General features: G+C 56.5%; 2 protein-coding genes across 8 annotated transcripts in view; one reads left to right on the top strand and one right to left on the bottom strand.

Moving 5' to 3' along the window:
• The first annotated feature begins 381 nt into the window (after positions 1 to 381).
• ST3GAL4 (ST3 beta-galactoside alpha-2,3-sialyltransferase 4) lies at positions 382 to 18,460 on the top strand. Of its 5 annotated transcripts, none has more exons than XM_066564586.1 (12): positions 382 to 429; positions 8,689 to 8,758; positions 14,860 to 14,932; positions 15,418 to 15,499; positions 16,054 to 16,137; positions 16,241 to 16,338; positions 16,719 to 16,779; positions 17,022 to 17,117; positions 17,189 to 17,378; positions 17,476 to 17,619; positions 17,716 to 17,859; positions 18,259 to 18,460. In XM_066564586.1, the coding sequence occupies exons 3-12, from the start codon at positions 14,917 to 14,919 to the stop codon at positions 18,343 to 18,345; spliced, it is 1,002 nt and encodes a 333-aa protein (XP_066420683.1). In that variant the 5' UTR covers positions 382 to 429; positions 8,689 to 8,758; positions 14,860 to 14,916; the 3' UTR covers positions 18,346 to 18,460. The 5 variants fall into 5 exon arrangements, with proteins under 5 accessions (XP_066420683.1, XP_066420684.1, XP_066420680.1 ...); XM_066564587.1 differs by lacking the exon at positions 382 to 429 and adding an exon at positions 6,168 to 6,397; XM_066564584.1 differs by lacking the exons at positions 382 to 429; positions 8,689 to 8,758 and adding exons at positions 14,194 to 14,204; positions 14,299 to 14,427.
• A 1,136-nt stretch (positions 18,461 to 19,596) lies between these two features.
• Positions 19,597 to 22,045, bottom strand: part of KIRREL3 (kirre like nephrin family adhesion molecule 3) — a 401,566-nt gene continuing 399,117 nt past the window's right edge. For all 3 annotated transcript variants that reach the window (XM_066564579.1, XM_066564580.1, XM_066564581.1), the window contains 2 exons: positions 21,413 to 21,499; positions 19,597 to 20,500 (listed from right to left, as the gene is read on the bottom strand). In XM_066564579.1, the coding sequence (XP_066420676.1) occupies positions 20,057 to 20,500; positions 21,413 to 21,499 (531 nt within the window). In that variant the 3' untranslated portion in view covers positions 19,597 to 20,056. The remainder of the gene's footprint in view (positions 20,501 to 21,412; positions 21,500 to 22,045) is intronic.

The following is a 22,045-nucleotide window of genomic DNA, read 5'->3' as shown; positions in this document are numbered from 1 at the left end:
AGTGCCAAGCGTGAAATTGGCAAACTTTGCTGGATTTCTCCAAAACTAAAGCTGCCAGCAACTAGGACCAGCGAAAAGGATGAGTTTTGCCCACCCCCAAAATCTGCTGCGAGCCAGTTTTGGCGGGTTTTGGCTCGGGGTTTGCCTTGGGAGGGCCTGCCCCCAGCCCCGTGATTTCTGGGGGTCCGAAGGACACGGGGAAAGCGTTGTTGCCCTCCCCAGCCTCTCCCGCGCCGGGCACGAGGGACCGCGCGCCTCCAGCTCCCGGGATGCTCTTCCCTCCTTCCTCCTCCTCCTCCTCCTCCCTCGGCCGCCCATCCCGCGCTGTGCGCAAGCGTGTCCGCCCCCCGCCCGCCCCGCGGGCCGGCCCCGCATCCCGCACCCGCCCCCCGCATCCTCCGCCGCCCCGGCCCCCCGCGCCGCCCCATGGTGAGTCCGCACCGGGGATCCCCCCCGGGTCCCCCCGGTCCGCGTGTCCGGAGCGGGGCTGCGAGCGGGGGGTGCTGAGCAGGAGCAGAGGGTGGGAAGCAAAGCCCCGGTGGTTTTGGGGGGCTGGAGGGGGCGCCCCGCGCTGGGAGGGCGCAGGGCAGGGCAGGAGCTTTGCCCGCCTGGGCAGGGCTGGCATGGGGGTGCAAACTGGGGGTATGGGGAGCTCCCCGTTCACCCCAGCTCGGACCCCCCCTACCCCCCCCGAGCATCCCACGCCTTTGGCATCGATGTCCTGGCGAGCGCGGCACATGGGAAAGGGAGAAAGTGGCTTTATTTCTACGTTTTGTGGGTTTTTGAAAAATAATTATTATGATTATTTTTCTAATTAGCGCGATTAATCAGCGCCTGAAGTGTGAGTGTGGGCAGCGGCGAGAGGAAAGCCCCCGCTCTGCCAGTGCCCTTCCATCTGCTGTCTCCCCATTCCTGGCAAAACAAACCCCCTCATCTCGCCGGGAAAAGACGGCCCTTGGCATCGCTCCTGCCCGTGGCCACTCCCGGCAAGGAGATCCCATCCCGAGAGCCCCGGGGAGAGAGGGTCTGGCATCTCCCCATAGCACGGGGGGCTCCTTGCGGTGGCTCCGGGTGATCGGGATGCCCGGGAGCCGGGCTAGGGAAGGGAAAATCCTCCCGGAGGCCCTGGGAGGGGAGGACGTGCCCCGTGTGCAGCTCAGGACTCAGGACGGCATCGCTCCCTGAGGAGCAACGGGCTGAGGAGGATTTATGAAGTGGTCTGAGGGTTTTCTCCCCATCCCTGAGCATCCTGCCTGGTGGGTGGATGTGCTGCAGTAGCCTGGTGATCCCAAAGGGGTAGGAGGGGTCCCTGCTGGTCCCCCACTCCATGCTGGTGTGGACAGAGCTGCTGGCAGCGGGATCTGGGCATGTTTGTGCAGGATAAACCCCGTCCTGTCCCATCCCACTCCATGTGCCTGGAGCCCTCTTCTCCCACGGGACAGGATTGCTTCCAGGCAGAGATGAGGATGCTTGCCCCCAAACCAGCAGGAAAAGGACCAGCTGGACCTTTCCCCGCTGATCTTTTCATGTCAGGTCTTTGCAGGGTGAACCAGTGGTGTTTTATTGTTCTGGGTAGTGGAGAACAAAGGAAAGTTCTTCCTCTGAGTGTTTTTTTTGTGTTCCTCAGCTTGGACACCATCTCTCCTGTTGGATCAGTAGGGTGGTGCCTGGTGGGTTGATGCTGGCTGCTTGGCAACTCTGATCTCCATCTCTTGGTGAGATGAGCTGAATAAAGTCTTGTGGTGGAACTTTTCGGGAAGTTCTGCTGGATTTCCCCATCTTTTCTGCTGGGCTCTTCCTCTGGATGCTCCTGGAGGCAGGTGATGGATTGCCCAGGCTTTGCCAGCTGTCTTTGCCAAGGGTGTCCCTGGGAAAGGCCCCCCAGGCAGGCCAGAACCTGGGATCAGTGGCAGAACTGATGGTTTAGGTGTCCTCTTCCTACCCTGGCTCCTAACGATGTGTCCAACGTTTAATGAGCTCCTTGTGTCGCTATAAGCTCTAGGATGGGATCAACGCGCTTTGCTGGACTCTCCCTAACCCCTGTCCCTATCTGTCTGCATCATTAGAGGGCTGCTTGCTCATCCAGCTTCAGGCAGGGAGTTAACAGCAGCTGCTCCACCAAGGCACCAAATTCTGGGAAATAATGCCTCTGCAAATGTAATATAAAAGGAGGAGCTGTCTGTGGACACTGGTTTTAAGGGATGTCCACTATGGAGGTCTGCAAGTAGGGTGTGTTCCACATCTGGGATTGGAGCATCCTCCTGGAGGATCCACCCTGGAGGGAAAACATCCATTTGGAACTCTGGAGCAGCTGTACTCATGTCTACAAGCCTGTGTTTTTATAGCTTGTGTCATCCCCATTCTTGCAACCAGCATCAGAGGTGGATGCCAGGCTGCAGGATGTGGGAGTGCTGAAACCAGTGCCCTCCCCATGTCTGTGTTCAGGGGTTTTCAGCTGGCAGTAATCCTCAGGTTGAATCCTGCTAATTAATTATTTGGCAATATCTCTAAATCCCATGTATTCTGTTGCTTATTCTCTTTGATGAAGGGATGGTCCCATTGCTTTAGCTTCGAATATTCCAGAGCTGATGCAGGCTGGCAGCATGGAATCTGCTTCTCCACAGCTTTCTCTATTGTGAATTTTTTTTTTAAAGATTTATTTTATGTTAATTTTCCCCTTACATTTTTTTCCTCTGGATGTAGCATGATGGCTACATCATGGAGCAGGGATGTGGTCCTGCTCCTGCAGAGGTTGGCATCCTGGATTCACTGGGATCCCTCTGGGATCTCATCCTGCTTTACCCATTCCAGGCTGGGACCTCCTCATACTCTGCCCCCAGGGACACTTGCATGAGTGGTTTTGGTTTTACAGTGAGGAAAGGAAATTATTTGATGCTTTCATGCTGCTCGTTGCAACTTCTGGTTCTCTTATTTTTGGTGTTTCTTAAGTTCCTGTCACTTTGCTTTCACACTTCTCTGTCCTCCAACTGTAATCCTCATATTTATTGAGCTTTTTCTAGGAAAACCCTGCGTCTTCTTGGGAGGGAAGAGGAAAAATAACCCAGTACTTGCTAATCTCTTGCTTTTCCAGCTGCTGACCCCTTGCATCTGACTGGGGTTGGGCTGGAAAGCTTCCTTGGAGGAAGGAGAAAGGCGTTTGGCTGTCAGGGAACGGAAAAAGCAAAGGAGCCGCTCTCCATCCTGGTTTTCCTTCGGGCTGGCGGATGCTCGCAGCGGTTTCGGGCTGGCTCAGCTGCGGCTGCTCTCCAGGATGTGCTCTGTGTCTGCCGAGCCCCCGGGGCTGCAGCCGCTGCTCCCGGCCCCGGCAGGGCCCGGGCTGGGCACGGCCCCGCGGGGAGGTGCAGGGGAGCGGGGCAGGGCTGCTCTGCCCGGGGCTCCTGGTGCGGGATGGAGCTGAAACAGCGATCGGGGGAGCGGGACAGGGCAAGAGCACAGCGGGGCTGGAGTCTGCCCGTCCCACGGGGATCTGCCCGTCCCACGGGGATCTGCACTGCGTGAATTGCTCTGCTGGGATGTCCAGTGAAGGTGGGTTTGACCAACTGCTGCTCCCTGTCCCTTGGAAGGGGCTGGGGACTCCCCACTGCATCAGCTCCTTGTGGAGGACTGCTCTGTCCAAGCTGGGCTGGTGATCTCCGTCGGCTCTTCCATGCCATCCTGAGGATGCTGGGATGCTCCTGGACCATCGTGGGATGCAGCGTGTGCTGGCAAGGGATGCTCGGAGGTGGGATGCACTGGTCCCAAGGAATGGATGTGCAGTGCTGATTGGTCAGTCTTCACTCCTGACACCACACCAGAAGTTAGATCCACAAATCCACGGAAGGATTTCTGCACCGTTTTGGAGTTTTGGTTTCTTTTTATTGCAAGTCAGAACAACCTTAAATCACCAAACCACGTCTGGATATGACCACGCAGGAAGCTGGTTTCCTTTCCCCTGTTCTTTGTAGGTTTAAAAACACATATCTGTGCTGAAGTTTGGTTCTTTTCTTTAATCCTGGGTCTGTGAAGGAGGCTTTAACCTGAGCTCACGCCGTTGGAATTCCCTGCTGCGCCAGGGAGAGGCTCCTTGCCTTCAATCGCTTCCAGATGCCATTCCCGTTCCGGCTCTTCCCCTTGCAAAATGTCTCCCCCAGCCCGCTGAAGTTTTCCCGGCTGGATTTGACATCCCCATATCCGGCCAGGCTGAGTAAGCTGAGCCTTAATTTTTTAACCAGAGCCTGGTGCCAGTGGCGGGAGGTTGGAACTCACCCGTGGTGTTGCACAAGCCGGAGCCCCGGGGTGGATCCTCCGCCGGGGTTTGAGCTGCTTGCGACATCGAGTGGTTTTTAAATTTCTTTTAAAACGGAGGTAAATGAGCTGGGATGGAGTTTGGGGTTTGGGATCCCTTGCTGCACCCTCTGCCCTCATTGCCAATGGGACAGATCTTCCCTCAGCCCCAAAATGGCAGGAAACTGAGGCAAGAGAGTGCTGAGCAAGAGTTGAGGAGTCTTAAACGCTGCTCTGGGGCTTTGCTGATGCTGTGTGCACCCAGCCAGCCCAGCATTCCCCCCCTGGGTCATAAAACACCCCTGGATGGGGATTGAACCCCCAGCACAGCAGCTCTGTGGCTGTTGGGCTCCTCTGATCCCCCTGGCTTGTGGTCTGTGGATGAGATTCTGTGGCAGGAGGATGGATCAGACCTGTCTGTGTTGGGAATAGAGGAGAGCACTGAAGCATTGAGGGGAAAAATGAGGTGGAAAGTGAGAAGTGAGGGAGAAAAATGCAGAGAGGGGGGATGCAAGTGAACTTTGGGGATGCAGGACTGACCAGGCTTAGGGCGTGGGAAGTGGGATGGTGTCAGAAATGAAGGGCAGTGAGGGACTTTAGGGGTTAAATGTGGTGCTGCCTTCGAACAAGGCATCAGGAGCAACGCCAAGGACTGGGAATTCCTCGGACCCATCCCTGTGCGATCACCAGTGCTGCTTCCAAAAAAATAGATGGGAAAAAAAAAAAGAATCACAAAGAAATGTCTGTTTGGGCATATTCGGGCTCAACAGGTTTTGCTCCCAGGCGGGGTCTGGTATTTGGGGTGGGGGAACCGAGGGCGGCCAAGAGCCTGGCTGTTCAGAGCAGGCTCTTTATGCAACAAAAAGATGTGATTTGTCCTCAGAAATCTTACCCCGGCCTCCTTTCCACTGCCTTTTTTCTCGTGGGGTGACGGCAGCCCTCGAGGGCTTGGGTGGTGCAGGCAGTGTGGGAAGGGATGGGCAGCTCCTGATGAAGGGCTGGGGGAGCTGGGGGGGATTTTCTTAAAATATGGATAAACACAAGGTTTTGGAGCCCTGACACCTCAGCACCTGCCCCAGGACCAGATCCCACTGCCAAAGCCCTGCATCCCCCGCACATTCGGCTTCTTCAGCATCCTGGTGGTCCATTGGCATCTGCCCTGGAGCTGGGGCTTCCCCGGCCCCTTTGCTGCCTAATTAACAACGTTGCTGCATAATCCCCCCTGCATTTACAAGTTAAATCGACAGATTATCTGTATTATGCAAACGCAGCTTTAAATCTTAATTATTTATTTGCATGGGGTGTCTGGAAATCAGCAGCACTAAGCGTGGGGATGCTGTTCTCTTGGAAGTGCAGACTTGTGCTAGGAAATGAACCCAAAGTAGGCTTTTTTTGGTGTGGTGGGTGATGCTCAACACCCCAGCTTGGGAATATGTCTATTTTTTCCTTTAATTTTTTTTGGGGTGGGGGGGTGGTTATTGTGGGAGGCTCATCCTTAAATAGCAGTGGTTTATTTTTAGGTCGGTCGCTGCTTTGGATAATCCGGCTTGGCTGGGCAGCTTTGCTTTTCTTCCCATTCTCAGGGATTTGATAGAAATAGGTTTATTAAATTATTTTATTTTTAATAAAATGGTCTAATAAATTTAATAAATTATTAATAGAATTAAAGAAACACAGGGTTGAAGTATGGGGGTTCTGCTGGTGGTTGCCCTTTTCTGCTGTCCTGGACGGCGAGCAATCCCCTGGGATGACCATTAGTGAAACCTCTTCCCAAAGTGTAATTCCCACACTGAAATTACAACTTAGGCTCGGCCAAAGGATGGTTGGGAAGCAGCTGGATTATCTCCCATTAAATACTTGCTGGATGAATACGCTGCTGGTCCCGGGGCCACAGCGACTGTGGTGACGTGAGGGATGTGCCGGGCTTGGAAACACCTTGCTCCTGCCAGCTGGAGAAGTTTTCTCTGGAGGAGGATGAGCTCACCTGGATTTTATTCCCCTCCCAGCCTGGCTTTTGCTCTCTCCCCCCTCGGGAGGTAATTTTAACCGAGGGAGGCTGGCGCCGGTGATGGAGCACCGAGGGACAGACGGACGGACAGCTGCCTCCCTGCAGGTCTGAGGGAGACTCTTCTCCATCTCCCCCTTCCCTATTTTAACAGCCCTGGGGAGATCTGGTTTTTGATGGGGAGGATGATGACAGGAGGAATTTGGAGGCTCATCCCTGCCCTGTGTGTCCCCTCCTGCCTCTGTAATATCTGTTCCTGCCGGGATGCTCCTGCACTGGGCTGAGCCCCTCAAAGGGCCACTTCTGGCTGGCTTTAGTCTTTAGCACAGGAAGGGATGTGCCCACTGGATTTTTGTTTTCTTTTGCTCAAAGCCACGAACATCCCAGAGTGAGATGTTGGGGAGTAGGCAGAAAGTGCCTTTTCCCCCTCAAATTTGGATATTGTTATTTAAATGATTAAACTGAGAGGCAGGAGAGGAAACTGAGGCCAGCAACAGAGCTGGAGAAGGAAAAGAGCAAAATCCAACTTGTTTGGGACTTCTTGAGGGGTCTGGGATTTGCAATGTTCATTTCCTGCTGGGATCAGCTGCCGGATGGGTTGAGCTGCCTGTGGCTCCTGACCTGGTGGACACTGGAACCGTGATGGGACTTTTCTGGACCTTGAGCTGGGAACAACCCATGAGCATGGGCTCATGGCAGGGAAACCACTCGAGTGGCTGGAAAACAACCCTGGGAAGAGCGGCAGCAATCCAGCTCCTGGCTCCTCCAGTCAAGCTGGAAAGACCAGCATAGGGCAAGACCTCGGATCCACAGGATCCTGCCTGGCTGATGTGCTTTACAATATCACAGTCTGCTGCTCACCCAGGGCTGCAGGATCCTCCTGCAGCTCTGAACATCCTCATCCTCGTTTTCATGGCAGGGGCTGATGCTGTGCCATGAAGTGCTTTAGCAGGAGCTCCCCAGGGAGAGTTTAACCTTGTTAGTGGATCCTATAATTCACAGCTCTGAATGAAAAGGTTCTGTGACAGAGGCAGCAATGTTGGATGCTCTGGTAGATTCAGGGGTTCTGGGAAGACCCTGGTGCCAAAGGTGAATTTTATGGCCTCAAGTGCATTTGGTTTGGCTGCTCATTGCCCTGAGCCCTCAGGATTAATTGCCCCCCAAGGCAAACAGCAATGGAAGGAGGAAGAAAAGATTCTTTGGGTGGAGAGGGAAGGTGACACTGGGATGGAGCCATCCCTGTCATCCTGGGGCATGTGAAGAAAGCCTGATCTGTGACGAGAAGAATCCATGAGAAACTTTCTCAGGCTCCTGGGTGGTTTCCATCCCCACCCCTTGAACAAGGATGTACCTCTCTTTGTCATATTAATGGGACATTAAGAGAGGAGCATGATAATGTCAGGCAGCTGTGGGGAAGGCTTGCACCTCTCTCAGCACTGCTTTTTCTAGCTGGAGGAGATGGAGAGAGGTGAGGAAACCTCTGGCCCTTCAGAGCTTTCCCTTGGAAGCGCCTTCCCTGCCAGGGCTTAATGAGCAGCTGACAGAGAGAAGCTTGTGTTCCTCCCCTGCATCACTGTTTCTTGCACTGAAACGAGCTGACATTCCCTCTCGTGTGTTTTTCTGGGGGGAGCCATGGCTCCCACCACACCCCATCCATCCCAGGGGCACAGGCAGAAGAGCAAAGCTGCTGCCCTGGGGTAACTGGGACAGCAGTGGGCTCGCTCCACCGGCTGCCTCATTTCCCCATACCTTGGGATGCAGAGCAGAGAGGCTTTCTCTGAGGGGCAGCATGGCAGCAGGGTTTCTGTGCATGGCGGGGTTTCTCAGCAGGGCTTTTCCTCCCCCAAATCATAAGGATATTACAGTGCTGGGCTAGGATGTGCAGTTTGGAAAGTTTTGGGGGAAGAGATGCAGGAGTACGGAGCATTCTCTGTGCAGGAGGGCAGGAAAGCTGCATTCTCATTTCCCTGGGCAAGTGCACTGCTCCATCTCGTGGGGTCTTCCTAAAAGCCCGAGTGAGTCACGGAAGGGGATTTCGGTGTGAAAGGCCAAGGGGTGTTGGGCAAAGCTGCGGCGAGGTCTGCGCTGCGATCGGCCCCACCTCCTGCTTAAAGAGCGGCGGGACCCGGCCCTGGGTGCCGCTGCCGGCCGAGGTGGGTGGGAGGTGGCAGGTGGGAGGCTTTCCGGAGGTGGCAGGTGGGAGGCTTTCCGGAGGTGGCAGCCTTTCCGGAGAGCTCCCACCTCGGTGCGCCCTGTGCCGGCTCGCCGGGGCCCCGCTCCCCTGCCCGGGGCCGGCCCCGCCCGGCGCTCCGGGCCGCCCTGCCCGGGGATGCGCAGCGATCCGTACATCCTCCGGAGCGCCCGCAGCCCTGAGGATGCTCTCCCTTCTCCTTTCCTAGGGGAAGAGAGGACGGCCGCGTAGATCCCGCCGAGCTCCCGCCTGCTCCGCCTGGACCAAGAGGACGGGCCGTAAGTAGCCGTGACTCGCTGCCAGCTAATCCCCGCCCTGCTGGGACTGGTTTCAGCCTCTCCCGCCGCTGGGGATGCAGAAAAAGGTCTCCCTGCCATGGGAATCCTCCTCCCTGCGTGGGTTAACGGAGCACTGAGGTGTTGCTGGGGGTGCAAAGTGATGGACCGGGTTCTTGCTGGGAATCTCCCTCTGTGCATGAGAGAAAAGAGCAGAGAAGAACCCAGACGATTTAGGGCTGGCCAAATCAGGCTGCAGGGTTGCTCTTGGGGCTCTGCTCCTCTGAATCTGGTACAAAACAGGAAACAGAGGAGAAACCACAGGGCCACGGTTACAAATGAGCTTTGCAAGGGGGGTGGTAATGTCAGGCAGCTTCTAAGCCCCAAAAGGGAACCCCCAGAGCCAAAAGCCATTGGGAGCTGGAGCTCCCTGCAGGGTAACTCAGCCCTGGACCCTGGACCTTGATATCCCTTAATTTCCCCCCCCACCCCCGCCACCCTTCTCCCAGAAGAGCTGGGGCATTGCTTGAGTTTGGGTTGGGGATGGGCTGGAGCATCTCCATGGTTTAGTTTTTACCTTCCAGAACTGTAAGGGAGTGGTGCTCCCAGTGGGTGTTCTGCCTGCTGCTCCCAGGAGAGCAGGGAGAGGCTGCCAGCACCCTGCCTGCACCCTGCCTGCACCCCCAGCTCACTGCCTCCCTCTTTCTGCTGCTTTCTGGGGGGATTTAGCCCAGAACATGGGCTCAAAGCTGTGTTGCCAAAGCCGCTTTTGCTGTTGCTGCTGCATCCCTGGGTGATCCCTGAGGATGGAGATACCGGAGAGTAAACACGGCACTGAGGTGAGCGTGGCAGCAAAGGGGGGCTGGACGGGGCAGGTAGGAGAAGGGTGTGCCTGGATCGATGTCAGGGGATCAGGGATCAAATCCCACAGGATTATCACTGCCCTCATCTCCTTAGCAGGGGCTTGGCACCCCATGGGTGGCTCTGCTCTTTTCAGCAGCTCGGTCATAACCTCCAGGGTGTAGTGAGCTGCATACAGCAAGAAAAGGTCTTTATTTTAGTGTCTTAAATAGCAAAAGAGTGATTAAACCTATATAATAAAAATAATAATATGTTATCTCTAACATTATAGCTCAAGTGTAGCCCTGTAGCTCTGTGATGGCCCAGGGTTACCCCATAGCAGTGAGATAAACAGGTATACCCACATAGCTGGTGGTTTGGGGCTGTAGGAAGGGATTTGTGTCCCATACCTTTGTTTTTTCTGCTGTGAGGATTGAAAAAAACATAGGGGGAGAGGAGAGGATAAACCCAGTTCTGGTCTGAGTCGCTCTGGAGCACATTAAAACCAGCAGTGCCATGGGAAGGCAGAAGCAGCTTGGATTTATCCTGAGGACCTGCCACTGTGAAAATACTTGTTGGACCTGAGCTTATGTGCTGTTGCCACCTTGAAAATTGCAGCCTGGTCATGGGTAAATGTTTTGTTAAGACTCACATGCCAAGGAGGGCTTGTTTCCCCTATAGTAAATCTTTTGCTGGGTTATTGTGTGCCTGGGATACCATGGTAAAGGAAACAGAGCTGCCTCTCTGAGTAAGAGGCAATTAAGATTCCTTTAAAGATTCCTTTAAAGTGACTCGCAGGGCTCTTAAAATAGGATAAATGTGGGTATCAGTGCACAGGCCAGGCTGGCTCCACACCCTCTGTGGGGTTGTGCCCAATGTCCAGTGGAGCTGATTTTTGCAGTACTGTGCCCTCACGACCCTCTTCATCCCCCCAGCCGTGGCACTGCAGCTCTGGCTCTTGACATTGCTCTGCTCTGTGGTTTTTGGCATCCCAGGATCCCTGGTCCCCCCTTGGCATCCCTCTTTCCCTGCCATGCACCATCTCTTGGAGGGGGCTCAGATCTGATCCCTGCTGCCTTTTGGCCTTGCAGTGGTGGTTGTTGCAATCCCACAAGGATTTTCTCCCCGGCTTGGAAAAAAACCTCCCCGGGCACTGGGAGCTCACAGCGGCCGGGGCGAGGAAGGCTTGGGATGCCAGGCTGGGGATTTGGGTGTCTTTGATGCTGTGCCAAGCCCAGGCAGTGCCTTTCCCTGGGTGCTCTCCCTGCAGGATGGCCCCCGGCCGCCTCCCAGGTTGCGCTCAGGCTGCGGCAGGCGCGGGCTGTGCCGGGGCAGGGCGCGGCGTGGGGCGATCCCGGCCCTACCGCGCACGGAACACCCGCGGGACGGGGGCTTGGAACATCCCGGGGCTTCAGCTGCTTCTGTGGGGGTCATTGCTGTCCTCCAGGGAGCACAGGGTCTGCCCTGCTGGTTCCCAAAAGCTCTGTGTGCCTGGAGAGCTCGGGAGAGATGGTGTGGCTGGGCTGAGGGGGTCTGGGCTGGCCTGGCTGTCTGTCTGTCTCCCTTTGGTTCCCACTGCTGAGAGTGAATCTTTAGGGACTGCCAGTGCATCCCTTCCTCGGGTGCTATCCAACTCTCCTCCAGTTAAAAATAAAGGCATGTTTTTTTGGGATAAACTGTTGGAGATGCCTATTTTTCAGTGAGCATTCTTCTCACCCAGGGAAGCTGGACCAGGCAGTGGGTGGCTCCGTGTCCCGTGGGCATGTGGGATGGGACAGTGGGAGCACAGGAGAGGTGTCCTTGCCTCGTGTCGTGCTTTTTCCCAATCCACAGGTTACCATGGGAACATAAAAGTACCAAGCCTGCTGGTCCATGATGCTTTGCCAGGATGGCCTGGGATCACTATTATGCTGGGGGAATTTATAACCACTCCCCACCTCCATGCTTGTTCTGTGCCTTTAAATTCCTTTCCCCCCCCCCCCTTTTTTTTTTTTGGCTGGGAGCAGCTTGGCATGTACTTTCTTCCACTTTGTGGATTGACATGACTTAAATCTGTAAATGCTGGAGCCATTGAGGCCATGGGGGAGAGATGGGAATGGGTGGATGGAGATACAGGGATGAACCTCTCTGCGTTTCCCCCCTGCAGGAGGGTCGGTCTGTATGGGTGTTGCTGGCATCTCCCAGGGGACATGGTGAAACTGGGAGGCAAAATGCTGCTCCAGGTCAGAGGCAGACAGGGAAACTCCATGAGGCTTGGCCATGAGCTGCCTCTGCAGCATCCTGGGATGGGGCTTTCCCAGAACACAGGGTGGGGAAGGGAGTGGGAGATGGGGAATGGGCCATGGGGCTTTTGGATCCTTTGTGCAGCAATAATTGCAGCCTGCGGTGCTGTGGGGGTGCATCCTCCAACATCAAAGAAGGGCTTTTCCAGTCACTTCTTCCAGGTGTGGGGAGCTGAATCCAGCTGGGACTTTCCCCCCAGCTTCAGGGCTCAGTGGGGCAGGCAATGCCCTGGAACAACCCTGGGGGTGCCAGGGTTGATCCCAGTGAGTGCTGAGTCTCCCCTGCCCGACAGGGATGCTGCAGTGCGGGGTCCAGGCAGGATGTTGTGGTGATGGGTCTGTGCTGGGGGGTCTGAGGGAAGCTGTGATGGGACAGGGATGCTGTGGGGGCACTGAGGATGCTGCAGTGGCTTTGAGGATGCTGTGATTGGGACAGGGATTCTCAGGGAGGCTCAAAGGATGCTGTGGGGGCTTTGAGGATCCTGTGATGGGATGAGGATGCCAGTGGGAGGGGACTCTGAGGACATTGTGGGAGACCAGGGATGCTGCAGGAACAGAGATATTGCAGGACTGGGGATGCTGTGGGAGGGCTCTGAGGATGCTGTGAGACCGAATTGCCATGGGGTGCTCTGAGGGTGCTGTGATGGGACAGGGATGTTGCAGGGGGCTCTGAGGGTGCTGTGATGGGACAGGGATGTTGCAGGGGGCTCTGAGGGTGCTGTGATGGGACAAGAATGTTGCAGGGGGCTCTGAGGGTGCTGTGATGGGACAGGGATGCTGCAGGCTCTGAGGATGCTGCAAGACTGGGGACCAGCAGGACCAGCAGGACCCTTTGGCATTACTCACTCCAGCAACCCTACAAGGAGGACACAGGACCTGGCTCGGGGTGTTCAGACCTTCCTGCTTTCAGCAGCTGCTCTGGTTTGGGCTGTGGGTCTGGGAGGGCTGTGGGGAGCTTGAGCTCATTCCAGAGGCACCAGGGGTGCGGGGGCAGCCGGGTGTGCTCTGTTTTGCTCCGCATTCCCTGATCGCTTCACTAAACAAGGTTCCTTCTCCTCAGGGATTAAATGCCATGTTTGCCTTAGATAAATTTTGCATCAGGCCCAGCTTGTGCATACAAGCCTGGGAAAAGATCATAAAGCTTTCAAAAAATATTATTAAGAAAAGCTGGTATGTAAAGGCAAACATTGCGGGCAGAGCAGATTTCCCAGTGCTTTCAGTGGTGGAAGGGGTGAAGTGTGCTTGGTTGAGTGTTTTGGCACCCGAAGATGAAGCTGGGGGGTGAATGTGGTGCTAAAATCAGGTCCTGATGCCCAGCAATTTCCCAGCCCTGGGCAAACAGGGGTACTCAGCCCCCCCAGGAGCAAACCCAGCCTCCAGCTGAGGCAGTGGATTTCCCCTTGGAGCTTTTGTGGCCGGTTTTACTAAGAACAAAACTCCCCAGGAAGCAGAAGCTGCTTTTACCTTCCCCTAATTTTACTTTTTCTAAGCAATTGTAATATGTAAAGGGGTGAGACCCCCTGTGCCTTCTTCCTGTATTGCTCCCACCTGTGAAGATCCAGCTGTAGGTTTCATCTTCCCAAGCAGGAGGGAAGTTGGGCTGGAAATTTGGATGCAGGATGAGAGCCAGTTGGGATAGGGGGGTTGCTTCCCCTTTCTGGAGCCCCCACGTAATGATGGGGCACAATTATCCATGTTTTGTGAAGAAGTGGTTCAGAAGGAGGTGCTTTCCTAGGGGACCTCCTCACCTGCCCCATCCCTCTGCTGTCAAATGGACACAATTTTCTTTTTCTAATATCCTGTCTTGTTGCTTTTAGTGTGGTTTAATTGTCCTTAATTGTCTTTTAATTGCCCTTTCTGCCCTTTTTAATTAATTGCTCTCCTGTCCTTTTAACTTCAGAAGCCCGTGACAGGGAGGGGAAGAGCCTGGCTCTTGTGGCACCATCCTTGATCCCATTTCTCCTCATTCTTGATACATTTTTGTCCCCAAACCCGGTGTTCTTAGCTGGCTGCTGGGTGTTTGGCAGGTGTCAGGTTTGTTAGTGGCACTTCCCTGGGTAGGGAGGGGATGAGGTGGGGGCCCTCCCTTGGCAGGTGACTAATCCCTGGAGGATCTGATGGGCAGGCTCTGACTGAGAGACTGCATCGCTCAGCCCCACATGCACCTTTCCCCTTGGCTGGCATTCAGCACACCGAGACATGGCTGGTCAGAGGCAGGAGCAGCTCAGTTACCAGGGGCACAGCCAAGCCCAGCTCTGAGCCTGGCTTAGAGCAGGATTCACCCTGGGAGAAAAGCCTCCCCTGTACCCCAAAGCTTCTCCCTCCTGGTAAGTTCATTTTCCACCCTTGCCGTGTCCTGGTGTCATGGGATGAGCCCATCCTGGGATGGCTCCAACCACAGCTCTTTGCTCCTTATTCCAGGAGCGAGAGGTTTCAGAGGAGCACAAAGTGTCCCTGCTTCCCTGGGCAGTGTTTGTGTGGGCACTAAGCTCCAGCACCTCCTTTCCCCAGGCCGGGATGGGTAAATCCAAGGCGTTGGAGGTTCCCCAAGTACGTGATGCTCTTTGGTTTGATCCTGCTTGGCTGCTCCTGTCCTTTCTGACTGGCTTTGTGGTGGCACATTGGACTTCATAACTGCTGGTGCCAGGTGGATCCTTAAGCTGGGTTTTAAGTCTCCCCCATGGTATTTTGTGGTTGAAACCCCACTGGGGGCTTGCTTTTCCTCTCTAATTAATTTATTTTTTTCCTTTGGCCTCTAACCTGTAGGGCTGAAGCTCCTTGGGAAGTGCTGCTTGCTTGGCTTTGATAAGCTCTCTAAACCAACCTTTTTGCAGCAAAGAAATGTGAATTTAAATAAATAAATCCTTGGGGAACCCTTACACCTGCTTGCCTGCAGATGCAGATGGGCAAGCAGGGGGTGATGCCTCTTGGATGGGGTTTTAGGGTCAGCTTTGATGGGTTTTCCCTGTTTTCCTGCTGCAGGTGACCAGCCACGATGAGAGCTCTGGCCCCTGCCTGATCCCTTTCCTGCTGATAAAAATGATCAACAAGTCTCGTGAGTCCTCCAGGGATCCCCTCTGTCCAAGCAGGGATGGGGAGCCTGGGGAATTTGCATTTGGAATTCTGGGGGTTGGATTCTACTTTGCTGTGGTTCCAGTAGAGTGATGGAGTGTTGGGGTATCACAGGAGAAGGTTGCAGTGGGGAGGGTGGGTTTGGGCACCTGGAACCCCTTGGACTTTGTTGTATGGAAATGGGATGGAGGCACACAGGAAAAGGGATATTTGCCTAGTCTTTGATGAAAAGCAGGAAGGAGGAAACAGAAAGGTCAACAAACAATGGCTTTTAAACCTGAGATAAACCCACCTGGCTCATCTTAGAGCCCCTCCTCTCTGGCCCGTGGTGCCAGCCAAACCTGCTCCCTGAGGAGAGCGTTCTGCCATCCTGGGTCTAGCTAGGGGTGCTGTGGGACCCCACAAGCAGCCATCTAAACCCCATGGCTGACACCGGTTTATCTCTCCCCCTCCCCACTGGGCTTGCAGGAGGGAAGATACTCGGGGTGCTGGCGCTGTTTCTGGTGATGGTTTGGTACTCGATCTACCGGGAAGACAGGTACACACAGCTGTGAGTGCTCCTTACTCAAGTTTAAAGGCCCTCCTGCCCTTTCCTTCACTGATGGGAGGCAGTTCCTTCCTGCCCATCCCTCACAGGGATGCCAGAGCATGGCACATTCCCTGGATCCGAGGGGATTGGGGAGGTGGCAGCATCCTTGGCTGCTGCTGGAGAATGGGGGACACAAACGGGGCTCCCCGTTGGGGGGTGGTGGTGGTGGTTGGGCTCTGTGGGGTTTTTTGCAAATGCTGCTTTTCCCAGTGCTTTTCTGAGCCCGGGAGGATGGGAAAGCCCTGCTCTCTTCCCAGTGCCAGCGATGCTGACAGAGATGGGGAAAGTGGAGTGTGAGGTTCATGAGCAGAGCAAGAGAGACCTCTTCTGATGCAAGGCTGCAAGCCCAGCAGATAAATGCCCAGGCAGTGCTGGCCTTAAATCCAACTGGAAATCTCTCTCTCACAGCTTGAATCCCACAGTGGGGATGCCTGGGGGTGCTGGAGCCCCTTTTGCCAGGAGGGGGCTGCAGAGGAACAGGCATCATTTGATCTAATAAACCTCTTCCTTTACAGCTTTTATTTCCCTGTGCAAGAAAACAACAAGACAACGTGTCCCCTTGGGGAGGTGGAAAAGAAAGCAGCGCAGCTCATCGGGAAGTGAGTTTTGGGGCTGGGAGCAGGGAGTGGGGATGCAGAGCCAGGACCCCCCTCCCTGTGCCATCCCTGATCCCAGTGTCACTGACCCTTTGCTCCTTGGCAGCTACACGAGGGACCACCCACTGTTCTTGCAGCTGAAGGACTATTTTTGGGTGAAGACGCCATCGCTCTATGAGCTGCCCTACGGCACCAAGGGAAGTGGTAAGCCTGACAATGCTCTGTGGGATCTGTCTGTCTGTCTGTCCTGCTGCTGCTCCTGGGGTTTCAACTTCCCTTTTTCTAAAGACATCTGCAGGTTGATTTTGCTGGAGACTAGTCCCAAGCTATTTTCTTGGTTTTTAGAGTCTGCAGTGAGTATCTCCTCACACATGGTGTCTCTAAAAGAGTTTAGGGTGGGCCAGGTTTTACTAAGCCCCAGCGACAGATTATCTGCTTGAAATTGGGATTAACAGTAGGAGCAAATTTGGCAGGGATGGGGCAGCACTCAGAGTGTTGTGCTAGGCAGGAGCTGCCTTCCTCACCTTCCTCACCTTCCTCACCATCCTCACCTTCCTCACCCTATCCTTGCCCTTGCTTTGCAGAAGACGTCCTGCTGCGCCTGCTGTCCATCACCCACTACTCCCTGCCCGAGAGCATCCAGAGGTAACACTGGGGTGGGTTTAGGGGCTTTTCTCTCTTTTTCTTCATCATTGCTCTCTTGGGGATGGTTGCAGTTTGTCTGCTGTGGGCCCAGGATTTGGCAAAATGAACCTCTGCAACCCAGAGGTGGTGGATGGAGCATGGGAAGGTGTGGAGACTGGACAACACCAGGTTTAACTCCCCCAGGGGTTAAAATCAGCCCAGTTTTGGAGCAGGTCTGGTTGAGACAGGGTTTTCTCTCGCAGCCTCAAGTGCAGGAGGTGTGCCGTGGTGGGCAACGGCCACCGGCTCCGCAACAGCTCCATGGGGGACACCATCAACACCTACGACGTGGTGATCAGGTACAGCCCTGGCCCCCCGCTCCCTCCCCAGTGCCACCGCAGCTGGGGCTGACACCTGTGATGTCCCAAAGGCTGAACAACGCCCCGGTCCATGGTTATGAGCAGGACGTGGGCTCCAAGACCACCATGCGCCTCTTCTACCCTGAGTCAGCCCACTTCGACCCCCGGACCGAGAACAACCCCGACACGCTGCTGGTGCTCGTGCCCTTCAAGCCCATGGACTTCCAGTGGATGGAGGCCATCCTTAACGACAAGAAGAGGGTGAGTGTGGTGGGGAACTGGGTCCAGCCCCTCCCTGGCTGCTCCAGACTCCAGCTGTCATGCCACCCCACCCCTGGGGACATCTGGGCTCTTGCAGGTTCGGAAAGGGTTTTGGAAACAGCCCCCACTGATCTGGGACGCCAACCCGGAGCAAGTTCGCGTCCTCAATCCCTACTACATGGAAGTAACTGCTGCTAAACTGCTCAACCTCCCCATGAAGCAACCACGGAAGGTCAAACAGGTAAGGGGTGGGGGTGGCCAGTCACCCTGCACACCCTGAGGGGGGTCAGCCTGTCCCTGTGCAGCTCCCTGAAGGCTGTGGCTCTGTGTCCTCCAGAAGCCCACCACAGGGCTGCTGGCCATCACCTTGGCACTGCACTTCTGTGACCTGGTGCACATCGCGGGCTTTGGCTACCCCGATTCAGCCAACAAGAAGCAAACCATCCACTACTACGAACAGATCACACTCAAATCCATGGCCGTAAGTGTTTGCCCCACAGTTTTGTCCCTGTTCCCCCCATTTTTCCCCCAGGAGGGGGGATGGCAGCCCAGGAGAGCAGTGCCATGATGCTGAATGGCGTGGGAGGCTCTTCCTCTCACTCCCCTCCCATGATGAAGGTTGAAGTCCACCTTTGGATGGTCATCGTCCAACTTCTCTTGGTAGCCAAATGTCTTTGGAGGCATAGCAAGTTGGATCCATCCCCAGTTTATGTGTGAGGAGAAGAGCTCGTGGACAGAGGGATTGGGTGGGGAGGGTTCCATCCCTGCTTTTGGGGGGCTGAAGTCCCTGGTGGTGGGATGGGCAAGGTGGAGGGTGTGAGGAATGGAAGGAAAATGTGTGGCCCAGACTCTGGTGTCACCCCTGCTCCCTGTCCTGTAGGCGTCAGAGCACAACGTGTCACACGAGGCCGTGGCCATCAAGAGGATGCTGGAGCTGGGACTCGTCAGGAACCTCACCTACTTCTGAGGGCGATGGGGCTGTGCAGGGACAGCGTCCCCAGGGCGAGGGGACACCATCCCCTTCAGCGAGGGGACACTGCGCTGGCATGGCCGGAGTGACCGAGGGCAGAGCATTGTTGTCACCGCTGCCACCACGGCCTGGGACTCCTGGAGCAGGGCTGGGGCTGGGCCCGTGCTGGACCGCGGGTGCCCAGGGTGGGGCGGCTCTCGGGGTGCAGGGAGCCTGGCGGGGCCGTGGCCCAGCGCCTTTTCTACTGACGCACTGAAGCTACCGAGGACTTGAGGGGGTTTTTGGGGTAGGGGGGTCCTCCCTCCCAGCGGGCCTGAGGGGGTGAGCCAGGGCAGGAGCCCTTGCCCTGGACATTCTCTTTCCCTTAATTCCCTCATACACTGACGAGGGCCCTGCTGAGGGGCTGATTTTGGGGTCCTGGCCCCTCCCCGCCCAGGGAATGGGAGCCTTTGGAGGCTAATGTTGCCTCCTCCCTGTCCTGGACCTCCCCCCAGATATTTAATTCCCTCCCTTTTTTTTTAATTTCCTTTTTTACTTGGCAGCCCTGTCCTGTGCCTTAGCGCTGGCGTAGGGACTCGTCCCCACAGCCCCCCTGGGTGGGGGCACCCTGGGCTGCTTGGCTTCGGGATCTGCCAGAGCCCTTTGGTGGTGCAGATTAATTATTAATTTAAATGCTTATTTATGGTGGAGCCTTCACCCAGGGCCTGCATGCCACTGGTGTCAGGGACAAGGGGCCTTGGGTGGGCTGGTGTGTGCTTGGCTCCAGGGGTGGGCATCTGGGATGTCCCCCACCATGGAGGGGTTGACCTGGTGCCTTGTCCCTGCTGGTGTAGGGTCCCCTCTGCCCCCGTGGGGCTGCAGGTGTTGGGGGGACCCATGGATGGGGGTGTTGGGGCTCATGTTGGCACCCAATAAAGTCCTTGTGAGGCTGGGATGGGCTGGGTGCTCCTGGGGCATGGTGGGGGGGGGTGTGAGGGAGTTTTGGGGCTGTGAGATGCAGGGAAGGTCGCCTGTCCCCATGTCATTGTGTCCCCTTACCTGTTTGTGATGCCCCATCTCCTGGTTCCCACGCTGGGCTTGTGGGGTCCCAGCTGCCCCGTGCCTCAGTTTCCCTCCACCACCGGCCATTTCTGCCCCATGGGGCCTGCCCCAGGAGGCCATGGCACAGCCAGGCTCCAGGCCAGGTGTGTGCTGGGGCGGAGTGCCAGGGAAGCCGATGTCCCCGCGGGGTGGCCATCAGCCCAGGCGTGCCACGAGAAACACCTCTTGTATTGACCGCGGTGCCGCGATACAGCGGAGAGGCCCTTCCCGGGGAGTCCCTGTCCCACCGCCGTCCCCACCTCCCGTCCCCATGGCGGGACCCCCCGACCCCCCGACACGGACTCTATAAGTATGGACACCGAACACCACGAAGGGAAGGGAGGAGCCGGGGGCAGGGGGCAGCGGGAAGCGGAGGCGAGCGGCTGTGGGGGCGCGGTGGGGCCGGGGCCGTCCCCAGCCCCGCCGAGGGAGCGGCTCCCCGGGGCTCAGCGCGTCCTCGGCGGGGTTGTGCTTAGCGTGTGCCAGGGAGGGGGATGCTCGGCCGGTCCCCTGCCCCAGCCCTGCTCCAGGGGCCTGGATCCGGCTGCTCCCAGCGCCGCTGCCGGCGGTGCCGCTGTCCGAGCAGAGCACGGCGCCCACGGGAGGGTCCCGAGCGTCCCCGAGGGGCTCAAACGTGCGTCTGCATCCGCCTCTGCAGGGGCCGGCTGGGGTCTGAGTTTTGGGAAGACGACTGGGAGTGGTGGGAGGAGGACGCGGAGGCCTTGCTGGCCTTGTCGAACTGCACGTAGCCGTCCTGCTTGCCGCTGCTGCTGATGCTGCTGTCGCACTGGGTGTCGAGGAAGGAGCTGCTGTCGCTCATGGAGCCACGCTGGAACTCGCGCTCGCACAGCTCGATGGAGCTGCTGCCCATGCCCAGCACGAAGCGCTGGCTGTAGTCGTAGAGGCGGCTCTGCCCGCTCAGGGTGCTGTAGATGTTGGTGAAGGACATGCCCGTGGGCACCCGCTGCTTGCCCGCCGGGCGCAGGTCAGCCGGGCAGCCCGACAGCGAGATGGTGGGGGTGGAGTGGTGCTCCTTGAAGGTGTTCACGCTGTAGTAGCCGTTGGTGGGGTCCTGGGGGGTGGGAGAAGCGGGGCAGGTTGGTGGTGGCCTCTCTGGGTACCTCCCTGGGCATTTGGGGTGCCCACCCTGCCCATCCACCCGGGACAAGCGAGACTTATCACAACCATGGAATATGCTGAGCTGGAAGAGACCCACAAGGACCATCCAGTCCAACTCCTGGCCCTGCACAGACACCCCCACAATCCCACCCACTCTCTGTGCCTCCTGGAGTTCAGGCAGCCTCGGGGCCGTGCCCATTCCCTGGGGAGCCTGGGCAGTGCCCAGCACTGTCTGGGCAAGAACCTTTACCTGATACCCAACCTAACCCTCCCCTGGTACAGCTCCAGTTGGTCTCTCAGGTCCTGGTGCTGGTCACAGAGAGCAGAGGTTAGAGCTGTCCCTCAGGAAGAAGCTGCAGACCCTGATGAGTCTCCCCTTGGTCTCCTCTAGGCTGAGCAAGCCAAGTCACCTCAGCCACTCCTCATATGAACCCTCCAGACCCTTCCCCATTTTCATAGCCCCCCTTTGGAGGACACCTCAACCACCAAACCATGCAGCAATGTCCTCTTGTGCCACCAGTGAATTCCAATCTGCTCAGCCCTCTCCAGATGGAGATACAAGTGCCCCTTGCATGCCACTGTCCTGACACCAGACCTTTGTGTTAGCTTTAAAAGCTGCTGGGGCCACAAAACATGCCAGAGCCTCTCTCCCTGCACAGGGACAGCCCTCTGGGACAGGCCACCACCGGCGACACAGCCCAAGGACAGACAGCCTGGCAGCAGCAGTGCTGGGTGAGGCTCTGCCCGGTGGTGGGCACGGGGAGGGTCCCCAGCTCCCCGGGTGCAGCCCCTCTGCCAGGAGTGACGGGGGGCTCTGACCCCATCTCTCGCTGGGGACAGAATCAGGCCCCAGGATCCAACCCACCTTCAGGTTTTGAAACTCCTTCTCCTCCTCCTTGAGCACCTCGAGCTGCTTCAGCACCGAGTCCTGCTGGAACTCCCCCCGGTCCATCTAGGAGAGGAGGCAGGGTCAGCATCCAGCACCGCCCGACCCCCGATCCCCATCGCCCCAAGGCCATGGGGGTGAGCCCCGCATCCATCACCAGCCCCGGGGCACTGGGAAGTTGCCACCAGCCGGGTTCAAGGACTTGCCATGGGGTGCCCCAGTGGTGTCCGAGGGCGGATGCCCCAAAGCCACACAATTCCCTGGGTTACAGATTGTTTTTCCCTGTTTAGGACAGAAAAAGGCAGGCTGATGCAGAAAACGAATTATTTACCGAGATGAGGGCTGGGGCTGCACCCGCCTGCCCAAAGCAACACCCCCAAAATCGCCTGGTTTTTGTTTTTGGTTTTTTTTTGTTTGGTTTTTTTTTTTTTTTTGGTTTTTTTTTTTTTGTTCCCCTTCTTTTCATCCTTTCCTCCTCAGCTGAACTTGGCCGCCTTATTAGTTTTCCTTTGAAGGCTGGCTGTGACCGGGGGGAGGCGGAGAGGAGGGGCAAGGTGCACATTAATTACACCACAGCTTTAATTACCCTTCCTTCAGCACGCGGGGCTGTGC

The sequence above is a fragment of the Molothrus aeneus genome, chromosome 22 (assembly GCF_037042795.1).
Source record: "Molothrus aeneus isolate 106 chromosome 22, BPBGC_Maene_1.0, whole genome shotgun sequence".
Classification (NCBI taxonomy): Eukaryota; Metazoa; Chordata; class Aves; order Passeriformes; family Icteridae; genus Molothrus; species Molothrus aeneus.
The sequence above is the reverse complement of the archived record's forward strand: the minus strand, read 5'-3'. Positions and strand labels throughout refer to the sequence as shown.

Coding starts and splice junctions, on each gene's coding strand:
- ST3GAL4 (XM_066564582.1), top strand. CDS start 14,263: ATGGCTCCAACCACAGCTCTTTGCTCCTTATTCCAGGAGCGAGAGGTT. Junction 14,428..14,859: donor AGGCGTTGGAGGTTCCCCAA/GTACGTGATGCT, acceptor TTCCTGCTGCAG/GTGACCAGCCACGATGAGAG. Junction 17,860..18,258: donor TCACACTCAAATCCATGGCC/GTAAGTGTTTGC, acceptor CCTGTCCTGTAG/GCGTCAGAGCACAACGTGTC.